The sequence below is a fragment of the Oryzias latipes genome, chromosome 3, assembly GCF_002234675.1.
Source record: "Oryzias latipes chromosome 3, ASM223467v1".
Taxonomy (NCBI): Eukaryota; Metazoa; Chordata; class Actinopteri; order Beloniformes; family Adrianichthyidae; genus Oryzias; species Oryzias latipes.
Genome location: NC_019861.2, coordinates 6,168,025 through 6,187,274, shown reverse-complemented (window position 1 = coordinate 6,187,274; position 19,250 = coordinate 6,168,025). Strand labels below are relative to the sequence as shown.

The 19,250-nt window shown below is 42.4% G+C and overlaps 1 protein-coding gene and 1 long non-coding RNA gene across 3 annotated transcripts in view; one reads left to right on the top strand and one right to left on the bottom strand.

The window, feature by feature from the left end:
• The window catches only part of LOC110017121, a 26,711-nt gene extending 14,816 nt beyond the window's left edge, over positions 1-11,895 (bottom strand). The window contains exons 1-3 of the long non-coding RNA XR_002292430.2: positions 11,839-11,895; positions 6,831-7,018; positions 5,839-6,314 (exon numbers count right to left, since the gene is read on the bottom strand). This is a non-coding gene — a long non-coding RNA (uncharacterized LOC110017121). The remainder of the gene's footprint in view (positions 1-5,838; positions 6,315-6,830; positions 7,019-11,838) is intronic.
• Positions 11,147-19,250, top strand: e2f8 (E2F transcription factor 8). Of its 2 annotated transcripts, none has more exons than XM_011487365.1 (13): positions 11,147-11,417; positions 12,424-12,624; positions 12,703-12,853; positions 12,943-13,257; positions 13,911-14,072; positions 14,271-14,408; positions 14,506-14,706; positions 14,785-14,866; positions 16,043-16,517; positions 16,636-16,902; positions 16,987-17,110; positions 18,202-18,512; positions 18,665-19,250. In XM_011487365.1, the coding sequence occupies exons 2-13, from the start codon at positions 12,454-12,456 to the stop codon at positions 18,830-18,832; spliced, it is 2,565 nt and encodes an 854-aa protein (XP_011485667.1). In that variant the 5' UTR covers positions 11,147-11,417; positions 12,424-12,453; the 3' UTR covers positions 18,833-19,250. The 2 variants fall into 2 exon arrangements, with proteins under 2 accessions (XP_011485667.1, XP_020567421.1); XM_020711762.2 differs by lacking the exon at positions 11,147-11,417 and adding an exon at positions 11,894-11,982.

Genomic DNA, 19,250 nt, shown 5'->3' with positions numbered 1-19,250 from the left:
TACTGACGAAATGAAGAAATCCTCAATTCAACTTTCTTTAAGCATTAGTAATGGCACCTCAGCTAAAGGAACAGGGGGATTTATGCACCTGTAAGGGAATTGTGGTTAGCTACCCTACGAGTTTGGGTAGCTGGTACTTCAGTTAGACAAACCTGACATTTAGGCTACGTTCACACACCAGGCTGAAATGACCCAATTCCGATTTTTTTGCCCCTATGCGACCTGTATCTGATCTTTTCATGACAGTCTGACACAGATCCGATCTTTACAAATGTGACCAAGGCCACTTGGGTATGTGGTCCTGAATCTGATACGTATCCGATCTTTTGAAATGCGACCGCCGTCTGACCGGCCAGGCCACATGAATCCCACCCGTACATTATTGAGACACTACAAACTTCATAATTCTGCGTTGAAGTAGGCGGGAACGAGAACAAAAACATCAACCATGGCGGACGATGCTGCTGAAATCAGTCAGTGGAAGGGAAGCGAGGTCCCCGATTTGATTCATATTTGGGGTGACAGCTCTATTCAGGCCAAACTCCAGGGCTCTTATCCCAACCGGGTGATTTAAAAAAACAATTCCAGCGAAATGGCCAAGCATGGTGTTGAACCTTCCCCACTATTACCTTTTTTTCCCCCCCTTTTCCGACCGTGGTCAGAAGCGCGGGGGATCGAAGGCGGATCCTCCTTCGGGATTCACTTCCCCGTTTGGACCCTTAGATTCTCCATAATGGGTTAATAAAGAGTCCATAGCATTTATTCTGGGGGAAACCTTTTATTACAGTTCTCCTTCCTCCCTAACACACTGCATGAATGTGCGCCCACACTGCCCCCCTCATTCTCTACCTCGCTGCACGCGCTCTCCTGTCTCTTACACACACACACACACACAATTACAACAACAACAACAATTACACATCCCCATTCCACAACAGTGGGTACAGATGATCCCGGCTCCAGTGCCTTCTCAAAATGAGAAGATTGTAATTGTGCTGACTCCTTTGTGAAAATAAATCTATTAATGCAAAAAGAGCTCCGCTGTTGACAACACTGTTGTTGACATCCATTGTTAACGTTAGCTACTTCCGCATACAACGAGTGACGTCGTTCACCGTTAGGTACTCTTCAGCGCATGCGGGTCACTTCTGGGTCATTTCACGGACACACAGGAGATCACAAAAATTCGCATTTAATTGGAAATGCGAACGGCCTTGCAAAAAGATCAGATTTTTTTCAAAAAAAATCGGAATTGAGCATTAGGCCCTGCAGTGTGAACGTAGCCTTAGATTCCTTGAACGACACTGCCCCCCTACCATCACTGCCAACAAAGGGTAGGGGGAGAGTGATGGATGTACGAAAAAAAGTGTCTCATATCAACTTTGAGACACTTGTCCTCTACTTTATGCTGACCCACAAATGCAGAGACCATCCACAAATCTTTAGAAGCTCTGTTCTCTCATCCAACTGCTGTTAGTGGACTTCCACAGTACACCATTTCTCCAGATGGTTTAATTACTTAACGCCTGAGTTTTAGCTCCAATGCTAACATTCTTTCAACTTCCACAACTTTCCTTCAGTTTACACAATTTACATAATTCCGGCAGATTCTGAAGCTGAGAGAGGCAACCTTGTGCTGATGAGCAATGCTTTACACGAGTGAAGAGTTTACAAAAACAATATAAATCAGCTGATTCTGTTTCGGACAAAAGTAGCTTTGTCTCGTTATGCAACACTATATTAGCAAAGTCTTTCTTCTGTGTCCAAATCAGCTGATTTACGTTGATCACCGAAACCTTTACACGATTTACAGTATGTCAAAGAGCGTGTGTTATTTAAGTGTCGCTGGCGACATGTCTGATGTAAAACACTTAAACAATTGACTGGACATAGTGAGATGTAACCCATAGAAAAATTGTTTACTTATGGCTCTGACAAAATGAAGTCAGTTTAGTCAGCATTTTTTCACGATACGGACGTCACCATGTTGGAGCCAGACGACATCAGTAAGCAGTTATTTGTTTGAATCAGTATTAGTCGACATTTCTATGGCAACCACTCTCACCAATCTGGAGTGATCTTTTTGAAAGTCCACACCCGCCACACCCCTACCACTTGATAAAGCATAAAATCTGTCATTCAACTAGGGGTGTGTATTGGCAAGACTCTAGCGATAAGATATGTATCACAGTACAGGTCAAGATACGATATTTATCACCATGTATTCCAAGATAGTGCCAGAGACAATAGTTCACTATTTTTTTTTAAAGAATATGACTTTGAATGGGCTGCACAGTGGCACAGTGGTTAGCACTCTTGCCTCACACCAAGAAGGCCCCAGTTCAGACCTGAAACAAAACACCAATGGGGGACATTTCTGTGTGGAGTTCGCATTTTCTCCCAGTGTATGTGTGAGTTTTCTCCAGCTTCCTCCCACTGTCCAAAAACATGCTTGGTGAATTGGTTCCTATAAATTGTCCCTAGGTGTGAAGATAAGTGTGCATGCATGTGTGATTGTGGCCCTGCGACAGACTGGCGACCTGTCCAGGATTTCCCCTGCCTTGCCCACGAATGACTGTGCACAACAAAATATATTGCATGACAATAAAAAAAATAAGTTAAAAAAATTAGAAAATAATAAAAAAAATACCATGGCTGAGAAAATATTGGTAATTATTTTCAAAAATTTGAAATGTAGCTGAACCTGTACCATATTTTCCGGGCTATAGAGCACACCTGGGTACAAGCCGCACCCCCCTAATTTATAAAGGATAAGACATATTTTTACATACACAAGTCACACCTATCTACAGGCCGCATGCCACATATTGTAACAACTCAATTAGTTAATCACTGAATATCCTGCACCTTACAAAATACGACTACAGTCTCAGAGAGGGTGAAGTGCACAGCATTTAAGCCTTTTTATTTGAACACACCCACAAACAGCCAAACAGCATGGACGTCGATTCTGCTCACAGCCCCCTCAGTCATGGGGAGGAACTTTACACCCACGATTCCCCACTTCCCGTGAGTCTTAGGGGCTTAGGACGGGGCTAATCCCCAGGTCGCCACACTGTGTTGTAGATTGAGGATGTATATGTGCTGAAACCGCGCGCGTGTGTAAGAAGGAGGAGGGAGCTGCAGCGGAAGGAGGGGTGAGCGCGCGTGCAAGAGGGAGCGAGAGCAGCAAAAGTGTGTTGGGGGTGTGTTTAAAACGGTTCAGGTGCTTAAACGATGCTTGAACAGGTAGTTTTAAAAACATTGCCACATTTTTCCATAAACATTTAAGTATGACAAAAAAAACAGCATCACAGGTTGAAGGAGAGTGCTTGAATGTCTTAAGATGCTTTATTTCCTTCTTTCTGACAGTCTACAGTACTGCATCTGAATTTCCTCTTTGTTTACTTACATTTTGCTTTAACACAAAACAACAACCGTGGGGCTTACAATGAGTAAACATTTAACACAAGATGGATCTTGTGAGATGTTATTGTTTTGCTGTAGAGCTGCTGAAAGAGGTGAAGTGTGTTGCCAAATAGCATTCAGATGTGAATTGAATAGCTTGCAACACAAAAAAATTAAAATTTAAATAAATGAAAAAATAATTTAGAGTTAGCAAGAATGTGTTAAAAAAACGTTATCAGAGCAAGAATGGTTATTCTGACCAATAGAATGACTGAGTAACAGTGGTTTATTTCACCATTAAAGTCTATAGGATTTTGGCTTCTTGGAGCCAGTAGGTACTTCCTGTTTGGAACGTCAGGGGAAGGGATTTTTTGTCCAGTTCTCCTATGGAGTGAATACTTTAAATGCACGCCTACATCATCTTTTTAACAGACCAGTCACAGCATCAGTGACCTTCTAAGTACCCGTGCACATAAGCTCATTTACAGTGCACACTATACAGCAATGAGTGGAGGAGGCCCGGGATCACCTACATCAGAAACTCCAATGACACACCACCTACCCTTTAGGGCAGTAACATGCAGAGGTGGACCCTTTTGGATAAACTAAACTCCCTGGACTTCAAGCTGAATACATCCAAAACCAAAGATCTTGTGAATGATTTTAGAAAAGAACAGCACACAACTGTGTAAAAGAACAACTGGAGTCATATAGATTCCTTGGTTCAATCCGGAATACTAATCCCACAACCAATCCAACAGTGAGTGCAGTTTTGCCAACATCTCGTTTCTCAGACACTCAGCAAACTCCAGATTCACCAGCCACTTCTGCCTGGTTCCTATGGATGCTTCATTAATTCATTTTTATTGACATTCATTGTAATAGACTGGTTTACAACATTCTGTATTATTTACTGTAACACGCTCCACAAAATCTTTAATTTCAGCAGTAAAATCCTTGAACAAGAACCACTTTTTTCCCACACCAGTCAGAACTAAAGGTCTGTTGACAGCCACTGACAGCACTCACACATTGCAGTCAGTGTAGAAAATTATTGATATGTTGATGTTTCAGTGATTTTTGTGAAAGTCAGTACATCAGTTGCGTGGAACTGATGTTAAACCTTCTTTATCTTCTTTATACTCAATGCACTGTAGAGATTATGCTGCTCCACATCCCCTCCTGACATTCTAACTTACTCTAATAAAAATGTTGTTTTTAACATGTTCTTGTGGCATTTTTTAATGATGAGGACATAGAAAATAAAGCTTTAAAGTAAATTTGTGGGTATTTCTTTGTTTCAATGGTTTGAGGGAGCAGATGAAAAAATGCAGTTTAAAAGAGAGATTATTTGTGACATAGAAAATACGCTGACCACAAGTTCCCTGTTCCACTCCATTCTGATGCATCCACTTGTAGATAAACAGATCCTTGTACGTCTTTGTTTTCCTCATCTGAGCTGAACTCTGTCTCAAAACTGTACAGCTGGATAGCTTCAATATTGCTCGCCATTTTTTATGCTCCAGTAATGTTAGGTTTGGGTGTGAGGGGCTGTAAGCTAGCAGGAGAGAGTGAAAACAGACCTCTCAATTACTGGCGACGGGAAGAGGGTCACTCCATGCCAACAGTCCCGTCCACAACTCAGAGGTGAATTTCTACTAAACTCATGCCACTCTGCAGAAACTATGTCCTAGAAAACAACACTGGTTTTTAGATTTTGGCTAAAAAGGACATAATCATCATTAAAAGACCACTGGGAACACTTTCAAAATAGCTCCAGAAGATGATCAGACTGGGTCTTTAATCTGACTTACATCCAGAAATAGAGGAAGACTCACAGAGGTGGCAACTGCTGCAGAAGCAAGAGCTTCAAGACCTCCAGTACCAAAACCTAAACCACAAAACATGTTTTCTCTTTGATTTTCTACTTTTTTTGTGCACACAATAAGCTAAGATGTTTATAACCATAATAATATGTGAACTAAAACTTTAGATTGCTATTGTAATTGGCTGAACTTTGTTTTTTCTTTTCAGCTCAGGCTGTGTTCAGCCTCTTCCCTAAAACAGGATCCTGGTTTTCCATAACAACACACCGACTGGCTCCATGCCACATTTCTGCAGAGGTTTATGCATTATTATTTTTTTTGCTACCCATCACTTTTTTATTTTTTAATAAAGTAATTCTCAGATAGCTGTTTTCATTGTCTGAAAGTTATACTCTTTAAAAAGAAAAGGCGTGTTTGACGTCAGTTTGTGTCCATCTTGCTTTTTGAACAACATTATTGGCATCCATCCACTTCTATAGGACATTTTAATGTACTGAAACTGTAGTGCACAATGGTATCCGGTTATTTTCCCTGTTGAACCTCAGTGCATTCATTGACCAAAACCTAGCAAACAAACTCATGGGGCACTCGGCCCCTAACTCACCCTTTTCTGGTCCTCCAATCCGTGCAGCAAAGCTTTCCTCCTCTGGTGCTGATGTGGACTTCCCTCTGCTCCTGTCGCCATCTTCCCATAAGCTCTTCAAAAGTTCAACATTCAGCCTTTCAAAGAAGGAAACACCACCTCAAAGCACTTCAGTCTCCTTCACATAAATGTCTTTCCAGAGCTGGAGCAGCTGTCTGCCCATCAACTTTGCTCCAGAAGAAATATGATGATGCTCAGTCTTTGGAGGGCTCCAGCCTCAGAGTCATGCTGAGCCTCAGTCATACTGTGTTCTGATGGTCTCTCTTTGGGGTTTCTGGTGCAAGAAGGCAGTCCTAAAGCAAGCATCGGGGCAACGGATGTGAACCAGAGATTTGCCAGCAGGTATTCTCTCCAAAAGCTCACAGCTGCAGTGAACACTCAGCGTTACGCAAACAAGAAGTCATCTCGGTTCTCTTCCTGGAGGAGACTTGAACTGTCTATGGGTCATAAGCAAAGAAACAAAATAAATAGGCCTTTAAGAATGAGTCTTTTTTATGTAGGCTTAAAAAATTCAATTTTCAGAAACTTGGATTTTCATTGGCTGAAAGTTACAATCATCAAAGACAAAAGAGAATAAGATCCTGTGATGTCCGTGTGTGTCCATCCTACTTCTTGAACGACATCACTGGCATCAATATGTGAAAGTTTTTCCGATTTTCAAGAATTTCACAATAAAACACAAGTTTACAGATGTGCGTGAGCATACCCTGCTCCAAGACCATGCAAGTTAATTAGTGCAGGTGTTGACTTTTTGAAGGTAAAACAGCATGCAGAAAACCCCACTTTGCTCCTGCTTCAGCGTTTTTCATGCTGTTACATCAATTTAAAGCACTAAACCGTCACTTGGCAGCAGAAAAGAAGCATTGTTTGAAGGGTTACAGTGAGCAAAGAGCGTCCAAAGGTTTTACTGCAGCATCCCTGCAAGAGAATGTGTGAAGGCTAATTGGATGTACCTGTCGGACCGGCTGCCTCTCCCGGATGTCAGTGGACTCGTGGAAATGCTCCGCGACAACAAACCCGAGAAAGTGGGCATTCAGACGAGTTTCTGCGCTTCAAACGAACGCCCAGCATCCGCTGCGCAGCTCAGCCGCTCTACAGAAGACGCTCCCTGGCTCGTGCGTAACGCAGTCCGCTCCTCCGTCTGCAAGCCAAGGAGCCAGCGATGCGTTCAGGTGCTGTCAGGAATGAGCCCCACCAACACGCGTGCGCGCGCACACACACACAATCACACACGCTCAAACACGTGCATCACGCGTCATAATGTTCATATCAAGGTATGTTTCCTGTCATGTTAAGCTTTAGCTTGCTTTTCCAAAGCATTTCAGTACTTCGGAAGAAGCAGTCTGTGACCCTGTAACTTAAGCTATCACAAAGTTATCTGAATTGTTACTTCTACTCTAGCTTAACTGTTTATTTTGATAAACAATAACAACTAAATATGGAAATAAATCTGACCTAATTTCCGGCTGTCATTCGATTGTCATGCAAAGATGATATCTCCATGTCTGATTTAGCATCCTGCAAACCGCACTGTATTGGACATTTCCACATACGTGGTATGATTTCCGATTGGGATTTGAAGGCACCGTCAGGGTCGCACCTATGCTCTTTTACAGCTAGGACATGACGTCACGACGTTCTTAAAGTTATGCTCGTTTCTGAGTGCAGCATCCCTGGAAAGCGCCTGTCGGTTTCCATGGTGACCATCAGTAAACGAGGCTTTCGCGCCATCTAGCGCCATAAAAAAAAACATAAAAAGATCTGCAGAGAGCGTTAAGCCCAAAGAAGAGGCAGTTTGTGCGATGTGCAAACAAAAACTATCTGTTTGGATACATGAAGTATGATTCATACTAGCGTTAGCTAAAACAAAGGTTTTCTAGGGATATCCAATAAGCACTCCAATTTGTTTCTTGATAAATAATCTGCACTTGATCTGATCAGGACTGAATCATGGCAACCATGTTAAACATATATAAAAACAAGAACACAATAGGGAGGATTATATAAATTATCTTCTTCTCCTTTCCTTTCAAGCAACAAATCAAACTTTACTTTACTTTAATCAATAGTTATTATATTTAATTAATCTAATGAGCCTTGAGTGTGAAATATTTACATATCTGCAAATGCGATGAGGAATTGCACAGTTAAGAAGATGGGATCCTCTTGCAACATCTTTAACTTTTCTTTATTTTCTAATCCAGGTGAGTGGGTTTTTATGTATCTGTGCTTTGTACTCTTTTTATAGTAGTATTCCTTTAATTTTATTGCTTGAAATAAACCAATCAAATCAAATTCCTGAAAAGTCTATGGACACAGATTCCTTTGAGGAAATATAGACGGCACATGCTGTAGGTGCACTTACGTTGCTTTTTAGCCCCACTTTTTGTTTCCATGTGAATTTTGGGAGATGAAGGAGCACTCCTAAATGATACTGCAGCACATAACAATTAATATGCAACCCTGACCCTGCACAGAACTATGTGCAGTTTATAAATATTGAAGTAAACAAGTGTTATTGGCTCTACGAGAAAATTAAAATGTAAAATCTTCATATTGATAAATTGAACTCCTCCATATAAAGAAAAAATTTTTTTTACATGTTTTATATTTTTGAGTTTGCTTTTTGTATTGTGTGCTCAAAATGCTGTGTAGATTTTTTTTAACAAGGACTACATCTCAACTTAAAATAATCTTATCGACATAACTTGAAAAGGAAAGCTGTTCAACTAAAATTGATTGTTACGTTTAATTAATTTAAAATAATTTTTCTTCTGACTGTCAAAATAATACAAAATCTACATGAAATAAGACATATCATCCTTTATGTTAGGGAAAGTGCCACACGTCTCTATATGTCTTTCCAGTGCTTTCTATGCAGTTTGCTTAAGTTTTTCAGTTTATTGATTAATTAAATGAATAAGACTAGACCTGCAACCTGAGGCTCTGAAGCCAAATGTGGCTCTTTTACCCCTCCTTTGTGGCTCTTTGGTTGAAGAGAAAAATTATTTTCCTTTTAAGAAATAAGGTATTTTAGACGAGATGGGTCATCAAGCAAAAAACAGTCAGATAAGTCAAACTTTATTCAATTCATTCACAAACGGTAGGACAGTGTCACTCCGACAGGCTCCTGACTACAGTACCCATAATGCTCCAGCAATCCATCAAGCACTGTGGTTGTAGTTTACCAAAGTTGAACATTTTGACAGATTTTTGAGCACTGTGTATAATGGGAAATCACTTGAAGGTCAGTAAATACGACCAGAATTTCTACTTAAGGTGCACTGCATTATAAATCGGATCGTCTTTTATGGATTAACCTGGCAAATTATGCTAACGTGGCTAAAAGAGCTAACATTGCAATACATTAACTGTCTCCGAAAAACACATTTCTTAATTAATCCAGTTTCAATAACAGTCAATACAACATGGCGGCGCCATTGATGATGAATGGCCATTGGTCAACAACTGTCAACACGCTGGTGTGCATAACTAAGGCATGCCAATTGGAAGCCTCAGAGACTCCCCTCTTATGTCTCTGTCAGGCTTGTCAGAGTTGCATGTTGTGACAAGTTGATGTAAAATCCACTTATTTCAAAATGGCGGCTTTTGTGTTAGTTTTATCTCCATAGCAACAATTTTATGTTTTGGTCGCCTGGGTATTTTGAACAGATTGAGTTTCACAAGAGTCTGCAAAAGTAAACTTTTGTATTTCCTTTTCAACAGATGTTATTTCTAACAACACCCACATTCCTAATGAAGTCATATCCTATAGTATATCATTTTCTCTCTGGCCAAGAGTTTATGCATTGAATTTTCATGACATTCTAATAAAAAAATGTGTGAGTGTCAGCAGAAGCTGTTGAAAATCTAAAACTTCTAACAGCAACCTCCCCCCCCCCCAACTGCTTCTCAATGACGCCCGAGGATGCTGGGACAGTCTCCGGCAAGCCAGCGACCCCACCGGGTTAGGCAAATGGATGCTAACTGGCTACCTATGCAGAGTTGTTGGTCACATGGCTCATTTCATTAGAAAACAAAATGTTTCCATTGCAGTTTTAAGTGTGAAGTATGTCAGTTCCGCGACACCTCAAAAAGCTCCTCTTCCAAGCGGAAAAACTTTTTTTGGAGAAATTTGATAAACCCAACTGGGTTGTGGCTGTGAGAAATTGACCTGAACGGCTCTCTAAGTGTTAAATTTTACAGACCCCTGGCCGAAAAATACTTTATTTTAATAAAGATGTGAGTAGAAGGCAGTATTTTGAGCATGTGTGGTATACTTGCTTGTTTAGGTAAGGTTTTGAATTGTAGTTCAAATTAATTTTTTCTGTTTCTTTTTTTCCTCAGTTCCTGGAACTACTATGTATATGTATATGAGAAAACTTCCAATAAATCCATAAACATCAAAACTGACTAAAAATTATGTTCTTATCTGACTGATAGTGACAATTTCCTCTTTATGTCTTTAAACTTAGCAAAAATCTATCAGCAACGACATTGTTATAAAATGTACATGTCTGTCAACCCAAGGTAACTATAAAAATTATAATTATGATTGTATTTGAGGGGGAACACACACACAGTACAGAGCCTAAAGTCCTAACAATAAATGATCTACAACACCTAACAGGTCTTTTTACAGTTTATAAATCCCCCCACCACCCAAAAAACAACTTTTTTTTGTTTGTTTGATGTTAACGTGTCCTGTTCAAACAGTTCTGTCGTGAGAAACAGATTACACATCTTATCAATAGTGTAGCACACAATAAATGTCAGAATTTACCCTTTGGAAATGATAATGTATTTTGAGTTAGACTGAAGAAGACGACATGTTTATTTTTAATTTAAATAGATTTAATGCTAAAGGCTCCGTTTTTAACCACAAAAATTAAATCTCCAGTTTAGATTGGGGGATCCCATCTTGGTCCAGTTCAGATACAGTAGAGATATTTGGCAAAGGTTAGCTGTAAGGCCATGAAGGCACATGGGTAAAGTGATTCCTATTTGCAGTTTATGGAAAATCAAAGCAAGTTTTATCTACAGGCGGTGATTGTTTCTTTAAGATGAGTGGTTTATTTATTTTTATTTATTTATTTAAACGTTTAAATTTAAAAGGAGGGTTTGCCCTTTTAAAATGAAACATCTCATTTAAGAGACGCTTTTGTGGAAACTTTAGCTAGCTTGTTTTCTACAAGCACTTGAAGGAACTACTGAGAAACTTTGTTTACGCCCCACCCCTTTGAGTGACGTGTGTGCGCATGTTCAGATTAGGCGGGTCGAATCGAATGTGAGTGGTCAGTCCTACTGCCGGGTAAAGTTTTTCAAAACTCCAGCCAAGTTGATCAGCGGGCCGCCCTTTGATAGCAAAGAGGAGTACAGAAAGCTTACTAGGACTTACTTACAAACACGTATCTGCTCTGTTCGGAGACAATCAGTTCTTGAGAACATTTACTTTAACCACATAACGTCCACCAGTGGATGCGCAGGATTTCCAGCGGGAATGGGAAGCCTTTGAGAAAGAGACGTCGTGGGCTTCTTGAGTAAGTTGGATTACGTTTGTCCTGTAAACGTTTAGAGCTTGTTCTTACATCTAGCATGAACTGTAGGAATTTGGGGTGGCAGCGTGTTAATAATACCGCCACCTAGTTAGGCGGATCGCGCCACCAGTTGTAGCTTAGTGTTTTTTTTCTAAAGTTATTATTTCTTCGGGGTACAGCGGTTGTAGTGTAGTGGGACCGGACTGACCGGTTCTCTGTTTCGTTAAGATATTCGGTGAGCGCCCTTCGTGACCAAATCTAAAGTTTGAAGTAGTAGTAAGTTTGAAGCCTGTGTCGTTTAAAATCCCGCCGTATTTGGTTATTGGTGGAATTACTGCTTCATCAAATGCGTCAAAACACGAGGGAAATCGCTGTTTTTTCACCACAAGGTTGTTCCGCGCCAAGGATTTCAAAAACAGTTTACCTGCGCGGGACACCCTCCACTTCCTCTGCGCCGGCTCGTGCCGCTCTTTCATTGGCTGCTTGGCACAAAAAGGGCGGGACTCTCTCGTCCGTTAGCCCCGCTGATTCGACGGAGCTTGCGTCACTTACCGCCAATATTAAACTGGTATTTGGATATGTTTTTATAAAGGTTTTCTGTTACTATTGTAACACAACGAGTAGTGTTAAATTGATATTATTATTTGAATTTTACTTTAATAAAATAGACTGTTTCAAGTGCCAATTTTAAGTGTTACATGGAGGCTACTCTGGTGTAACCTTGTGAGTGAAGTATTAGATTTAAGTTAATCTATTTTACAATAATATAAAGTTGTTTTAAAATCAATACAAGCAGATGAAGAAAATCCAGTTGTACCTCACATTTTTGTCTTTGTGTGTCTGTACGCTTTTTTCAATAGTAACAAGGTCGTTTCCTGTTTGTGGGATGAATAATTTTTTTTTTATTATTCTGATGGGCTTAAATTGAAAACATTGTTAATAGCAATGTCTGCAGATTTCTTTTTGTATTTTTCACTACACTAATAGAAATGATGTGACTCTTGTGCAGTCTTCTTAAGGACCTGACAGCTGGAGAACAATGGGTCCCCTTTCCACACCTAAGAAGGGGATAGAAGCAGGTTCTGTTGATCCCTGGACTCCAACTTCCAACCTGAAAATACTCATCAGTGCTGCAAGTCCAGAGATCAGGAACAGAGAGAAAGAGCTGTGTTTGGACCCTGAGGATCGCGACGCTCTTGACCCGACGCTGGTATGCAGTTTTGCTTTGACCCCTTACAGTTACAATGTTCACGGTGAAGATTTGTACTCATCTGTCTTTTTGTGGCAGGACTCTGAAAACGGAGAAGAATCAGAGAAAATGATCAGTAGAAAAGATAAAAGTCTTGGATTGCTGTGCCGTAAATTTCTGGCCCGGTACCCAGATTACCCCAAATCAGCCCTCAATGACATCTGCCTGGATGATGTGGCCACCGAACTGAGTACGCATTTTGATTCATAACGATGAACTACATTCAAAATGTGAAAATGTTTTAGCTTTTTGAGCATGTTTGGTTTCCTTTTCCTGCAGATGTAGAGCGCAGACGCATCTATGACATCATGAACGTGTTGGAAAGCCTTCATATGGTGAGCCGTTCTGCAAAGAACCGTTACTCCTGGCACGGCCGGACCAAGCTGGAGGAGACGCTGGCCATTTTGAAACAGGTTGGCGAGGAGCAGCGCTACGGCCAGCAGATGCAGCAGATCCGACAGCGCCTCCTGGAAAAGGAGTTTGAGTCTGATGGCGAGGAGAAGGAGAACGCGGTGGCGGCTGCCGTGGAGGACTGTGAGCACGGACAGAAAGAGCTTTACTTCGTAGAGCTTCCAGGAGTTGAGTTTAAAGCCGGTGAGATGGGACAACTTTGAACTCCTCAAAACTCTCAATAGAAAGAATAGATGTCAAAAATGTTTTTATCATCCATTGATCTATTTTCAAAGCGTTCCCAGTGGTCTTTTAAGCTGTTTTTAGCCATAATCAAAAAACCTGTGTCGTTCTTTAGGGCATAGTTTCTGCAGAGCAGCAGGAGTTCATTAGAGATTCACTTCTGAGTCGTCTGAGCTGAAATCTGGATCTAAACTGTACGGCTGGATAGCTCCAATAATGCTCACCATTTTTGTTGCACTGCTAATGTTAGGTTGGGGTTGTGAGGGGCTGAAAGTTAGCTACCGAAAATGTAAACTAAACTAAGATGGGAAATGCGACCAACCACAGATTGCAGACAAATTTCCAATAAGCTCTTGCTGCTCTGCAGAAACTATGTCCTAGAAAACGAAACAGGATTGTGGCTTTTGCCCAAAAACGACATAATCATAGGTAAAAGTCCACTGGGAACACATTAAAAATAAATCAAAAGATGAGCGAAGTGGGAATTTAAGATGTTTTCAAATCATATTTCAAACTAAACTTTGCATCTCCTTAAAACTTTGGAGAACGTTCTCCTTCTAAGGATCTGTTTGAGCAGCCTCTTGATTTCCTGACTTCTGTTTGGTTGTTTCCAGCCTCTGTAAACAGTAGAAAAGACAAATCTCTGAGGGTGATGAGTCAGAAATTCGTCATGCTCTTTCTGGTGTCAAACCCTCGAGTGGTTAGTCTGGACGTGGCGGCCAAGATCCTGATAGGAGAAGACCACTCAGCAGATCAGGACAAGAACAAGTTTAAGAGTGAGTTCCTTAAAAGTCGACTGTTTTCACTGAAGCTTTGACCTCAAACTCCTCTCTAGGGTAAAATATATGTAGAGAGAGAGATGGGTGGATGTATACATTTAAGTCACGTATTTGCTCAGTTAAAATGTCTGATTTGTAACCTTTAGTGTGACATAAGGCCACACAATACAGAACCTAATAATGATGTGTTTGCAGCAAAAGTGCGGCGACTGTACGATATAGCGAATGTGCTGCGAAGCCTGAAGCTCATCGAAAAAGTTCACGTGACAGAAGAGCGGGGGAGGAAACCAGCCTTTGAATGGGTCGGCCCTGAAGAGTTTCCGCAAATTCAAAGTACGCGATGTTAGATCATCGCTTGGTTTCACATTTACAAAGAAAAGTTTTTCTTGAAAAGTAACCTCCTGTACGTTATGTTTGTCTCCTGTTTCAGAATCCATGGCAGAAGGCAGGAAGAAAAGTGTGTTTCAGCCCTGCGCCTCCGTGGAAAACTGTGCCAAAAACCTCTTTTCATCCACTGCCACCAAGCGCAGCTTCACCCGGCACCCCTCCCTCATAAAGCTCGCCAAGAAAATCCAGGATGACCGGCGCAAGATCAACTCCGCCCCCAGCAGTCCTGTCAAATGTGCCCTCAGTAAGTACAGATGTTTTTCAGGCCTCCAACAGCAAAAGCTCTGATAATAACACTCTGTTTCTGTTCTTCTGCCTCCAGGTGACTGTTCCAACACGGGTGTTCCTAATAAAATGGCTCAGCTTGCTGCTATCTGTAAGCTTGAACTGGCCCAGGAGTCAATGTAAGTTGCTTTAACCGTCACATGTTTGAGTTCCTTGATTAAATCTGTTGGTTTACCTGCAGGTGAAAAATAAAACAAGTTTTTATTTAAGAACCTTTTTCTAATCTAGAACTAATCCGCAGCTAGTAGGACTTGGAGATCTGGAAAACAGTCAGGGTGGTAGATCTGGAAGACCAGGAATGACCAGGCCTGGTTTTGTGTATCTGTGTGTATTTATCACCTCACAGTAGCAAATAAATCCAGCCTTTGGTGAGAACAGATCCAAAGCAGGGTAACCCCACATCATCTTTTGATGTATTTATTTAGTGTTCGCAGTGAGCTTCTCTTTCATTTTCTAGGACATAATTTCTGCAGAGCGGCAGGAGTTCATCAGAAATTCAGTGTTGTGGACGGGACAGCTGACATGTAGAAACCCAGCCCACTTATAGCTTACAGCCCCTCACACCTAACATTAGCGGTGCAGCGGAAATGGTGAGCCGTATTGGAGTATCCAGCCGTACAGTTATGATCCAGATTCCAGCTCAGACGAGGAAAACAAAGATGCTTATTTGTCTGCAAGTGGATGCATCAGAATGGAGCGGAGCAGAGAGACTGTGATCACAAGCGTTATTTTTACACTCTGTCATAAATACAAACAGCTTTTATTTTGTCTGCTCCTGATTAACATCAGTTTGAATGAATATTCAGAAATGCCGTTTGAAGCTTAATTTTCATTATATATGACCTCCATTATGAGAATAAGGTCACAAGAACATGTTAGAAACACCAAAAACAGCATTTTCATTAGAGCGGGTCTTGAACACCGGAGCTATCACCAGTGGCACCTAAACAGCACAAAAGCTTTAGCGCTACCAAATCTTGTCCATCGGCCACATGATTAATGTGAATCTGCGGATTTTGACGCTGAGAAAAGCAGCTTGGCAAATCTGCTTTGCACCAATATGGTTCCTCGTCTGAATCGACTGATTTATTTTGAATGTGTACGGACTTGACTTCACCCCCCCCCCCCCCCCCCCCCCCCCACACACACACACACACTTCAGAACCTGCTAGAATTACTTTAGCTGCCTGATCGGTTGAAAAGTTACGGCAGTTGGGGTTAAATGAGGAGTTTGCCAGCAGTTGCTTCTTTATGATGTCGTATGTGTGAAATATCTGTCTGTACTTCTGTTCCAGACCTGCAGAAATTCAACCTGCAGCTGCTGAGAGGCTATGGTCACCCACTTCCACGGATCCACCTACGGCGCCTCCTTTAGTACCACAGGACCCTAAAGCCGGCGCCCACCCAGTCACCCACACGCCTCTAACCAGACCGACCGCTGGCTCCTTCACATATATCCCCTCACAGTGCTCGCCGCTGATTCCCGTCATCTTACCTCAGCAACATGGAAGTGGACCCTACGCCGTCTATGTGCACCCTTCCGCCCTCAGGCCCAATCCTCAGGCCAGGCCGCAGCCGACCAGCCTAGCTGTGCGCTCCATGACCTTTGAGGAGAAAACGGGCCACAGCCCACCTGATAGTTACGCATCTAAAAGCCCACTAGTTCCCGCCATGGCGGATGGGAGCCCCTCTTCCCTAAAACGGCTGTTTTCAGACGCCGCTTCGGACAGCAGCCCCTCAAAAGCCAAGAAACCTGACCCCAACTGTAAGGTAAAAGAAACCGCTCAGCATGACTTCTGTCCTGTTGTAGTTCATCATATTTATCTCGATGTTTGCATCTAGATCACATACATATGTGAACACACAACTGTCTGTCAATCTTTTGTAGGACTCGTCTACAAAGCTAGGCAACATCTTGCAGGCCCACCTGAAGTCCCGCCGTGGCGGCTGCCTCACCAGTCGTCCGTCGCCTCGCGCCCTCCACCTGGACCCAGAGTTTCTGAACACCCCCGGGGGGGCTTCAACCAATCAAACACTAGATCAGAGCTTGGAGAACCTCCTAGACAAAGACGACAGGGCGACCAACTCTGACAGCGAGGCTGGATCAACGCCGGTCCGAACAGTACCCCTCATCTCCGGACAAATCCACACTGAGGTGACCAACAGACACATGCGTGAAGATCCAAATTCAAGGACGGGTCTCTATAAATCGGATGCTCTTTCTACTCCACCCATTCAGACACTACTCCCGGCAGGATACTTGATTCCAATTTCCCAGCAGTCCTTCAACTACAAGGAAGGCTGTGGAGGAGAGACCAGCAAGGCTCAAACTCCAACCTACATCTATCAAACTCCCACTGCAGGTACGTTTCTAAATCCTGCAACAAAGTGTCCAGTTTCTTTGCTGAAAACTGCTAATATGACACATTTTTAGTCTTTTGAAATGACAAAAAGCTTTGAAAGGTGATCAATTCTTAAAAGAAGCTTAGTTTTGTTTTTGACTGCATCTCATGAGGAACAGTCCAACATCCGAATGAGGTAAAGTGGCCAAAATGAGCAAATCCACTAAAGCTACGTTCACGCCGAACATGAGTCCGGCCTCAGGGGTGTCCTGTTTCAGTGTTCACCCTTTAACATTGGAGTTTTAGCTTCAGTGTTTACATTCTTCTGTCTACCGTAACTCTTTAACCATTGAGGCAATCAGTGAAATCAGCTAATTCTGGTGCAAAGAAAAGTGTCTTTATGGTATTGCATTGCGGCGTGAAGCCAATTTGAAAAGCTGCTTTTCAGCTACTTTGATAGTTTTCTTATTTGTATCTAGACAATTATAAAAAGATCCTCTAAAAGTTTTTCTTTCCCTCAAATGCGAGTCATCAAACTGAGTCACAGAGAGATGGAAGTAGCGCCGAAAGCGGCCGTAATTCAGGCGGAGGTCCCAGATTGTGAACCTTACCACACTGAGGAAATCTCTATAAAATAAATAAACCTGATCCCTCAACATCATCCATCTTCCATGCATTGAAGGCAATATAAATATACATTTGATCAGAAGATTGCCGCTTTGGTTTCCGCCTCACCCGCCCATATGGCAAAGTGTCCTTGGGACCCCACGTTGCTCCTGGTGGTTATTGGTTGGCATCAGTATTTGAAATTGTGTTTGTGTGATTGTGATGAGTGTGAAGCGCTTTGGGCCTTCAAAAAAAGGTAGTTATTGATGCCCCCTTGTAGCGACGAGGCTAAAAACCTTTGGTGGTAGCTCCACCCACACACGTCCAGAGCGTCAAGTTCCAGAAAAGATTTTTGGACAGAAGTCGAGCAGTGAATTTGACAGGTGGCGGCGGCAGGCGCAGATTTGATGCACAAATCGTTTGTGATGTGAACACAACACTACAGTAATAGTTGTACCATTTCTTTTCCCTCATGGAATGACGCAAACCTGCTGCTTCTCCAACAGCTGCAACACCTCCTCAAGCCCAGGAGGCGACGCCCACCAGCCTTTGTCTGCACAAACCCACTGCTTCCCCCCACACCGTGCAGCACCCCCACCGTCTGCACAGCCCCAGCCCCGCCATCCTGAACTTCACCCTGCAGAACCTGGGCCTGATCTCCGGTCCCGGAAATGCCACGCCCACCCAGCAGACTCCAGAGCGCTCCAGCACCGTATTGAGTCCCATCTCTACGCTACAGCAGCGGGGGCTGGTCTTCATCAAGCCCGGATCCCCCGCGACCATCCAGCAGCCTGTGACCCTGATCAGTGTGCAGCAGGTAAGAGTCAGAAACACCTGGAGGCCCGTCTACTCCACTTTGCTATAAGTTGTAGACTTATAGTCCTCCCGATTTCTGGCCTGAATTTCTTTAGGAAAAGCAAAAATAAAACTAAAGCGGCTGCATTTAACCAAACACTGTCTGTTGTCCAGCCTTTGATGAGCACCCCGAAAGGAGCTGCCCTCCCCCAGCACAGCTTCTTCCACACGCCGGTTTCCCTCTCGCCTCTGGCTGCCATGGTAACCAGCAGCAGACAGCCAGCAACCCGGACTATTTACGTCCCGCAGAGGAAGCTGGACGTCCATCCGGAGGATTCCTGAGGAGCGCTCTCTGTGAGAAGGGGGCACCAGCACTTCTCAGCATTTGGTGGCCTCTTGGCTGTCACTGCAGCTTGGACTGTAGCTCTAAATTGTAAAAAAAGACAAAATAACATGTTTGGATGCTCATGAACACTATCGCCAAGCTCACGTTTCCCGGGAATCATATTAGAATCCCTCTGGTGGGTGTGACGGCTCCACACTGTGATTTATTTTCTCTTCAGTCATTTCAAAAAGTTGAATATTAACATCAAATCACACCACTGTTTGAAAAACTCTGGTTACTTTTTTCTTGCACAATCCTAAAAGTCAACTGTTGGTAAATATGACATTTTGATGGGTTTAATTTATGATGGGTGACCTTGTTTCAATGTCTTGTAAAATGCAAAATAAATGTCAATGATTTTGTAGAAATGTCAAA

Excerpts from the sequence above, each read along its gene's own strand:
- e2f8 (XM_011487365.1), top strand. The coding sequence starts at position 12,454 with ATGGGTCCCCTTTCCACACCTAAGAAGGGGATAGAAGCAGGTTCTGTT. Across the intron at positions 14,409-14,505 it reads AGAGTTTCCGCAAATTCAAA|AATCCATGGCAGAAGGCAGG; the intron begins GTACGCGATGTT and ends CTCCTGTTTCAG. Across the intron at positions 16,903-16,986 it reads CCGGACAAATCCACACTGAG|ACACTACTCCCGGCAGGATA; the intron begins GTGACCAACAGA and ends CCACCCATTCAG.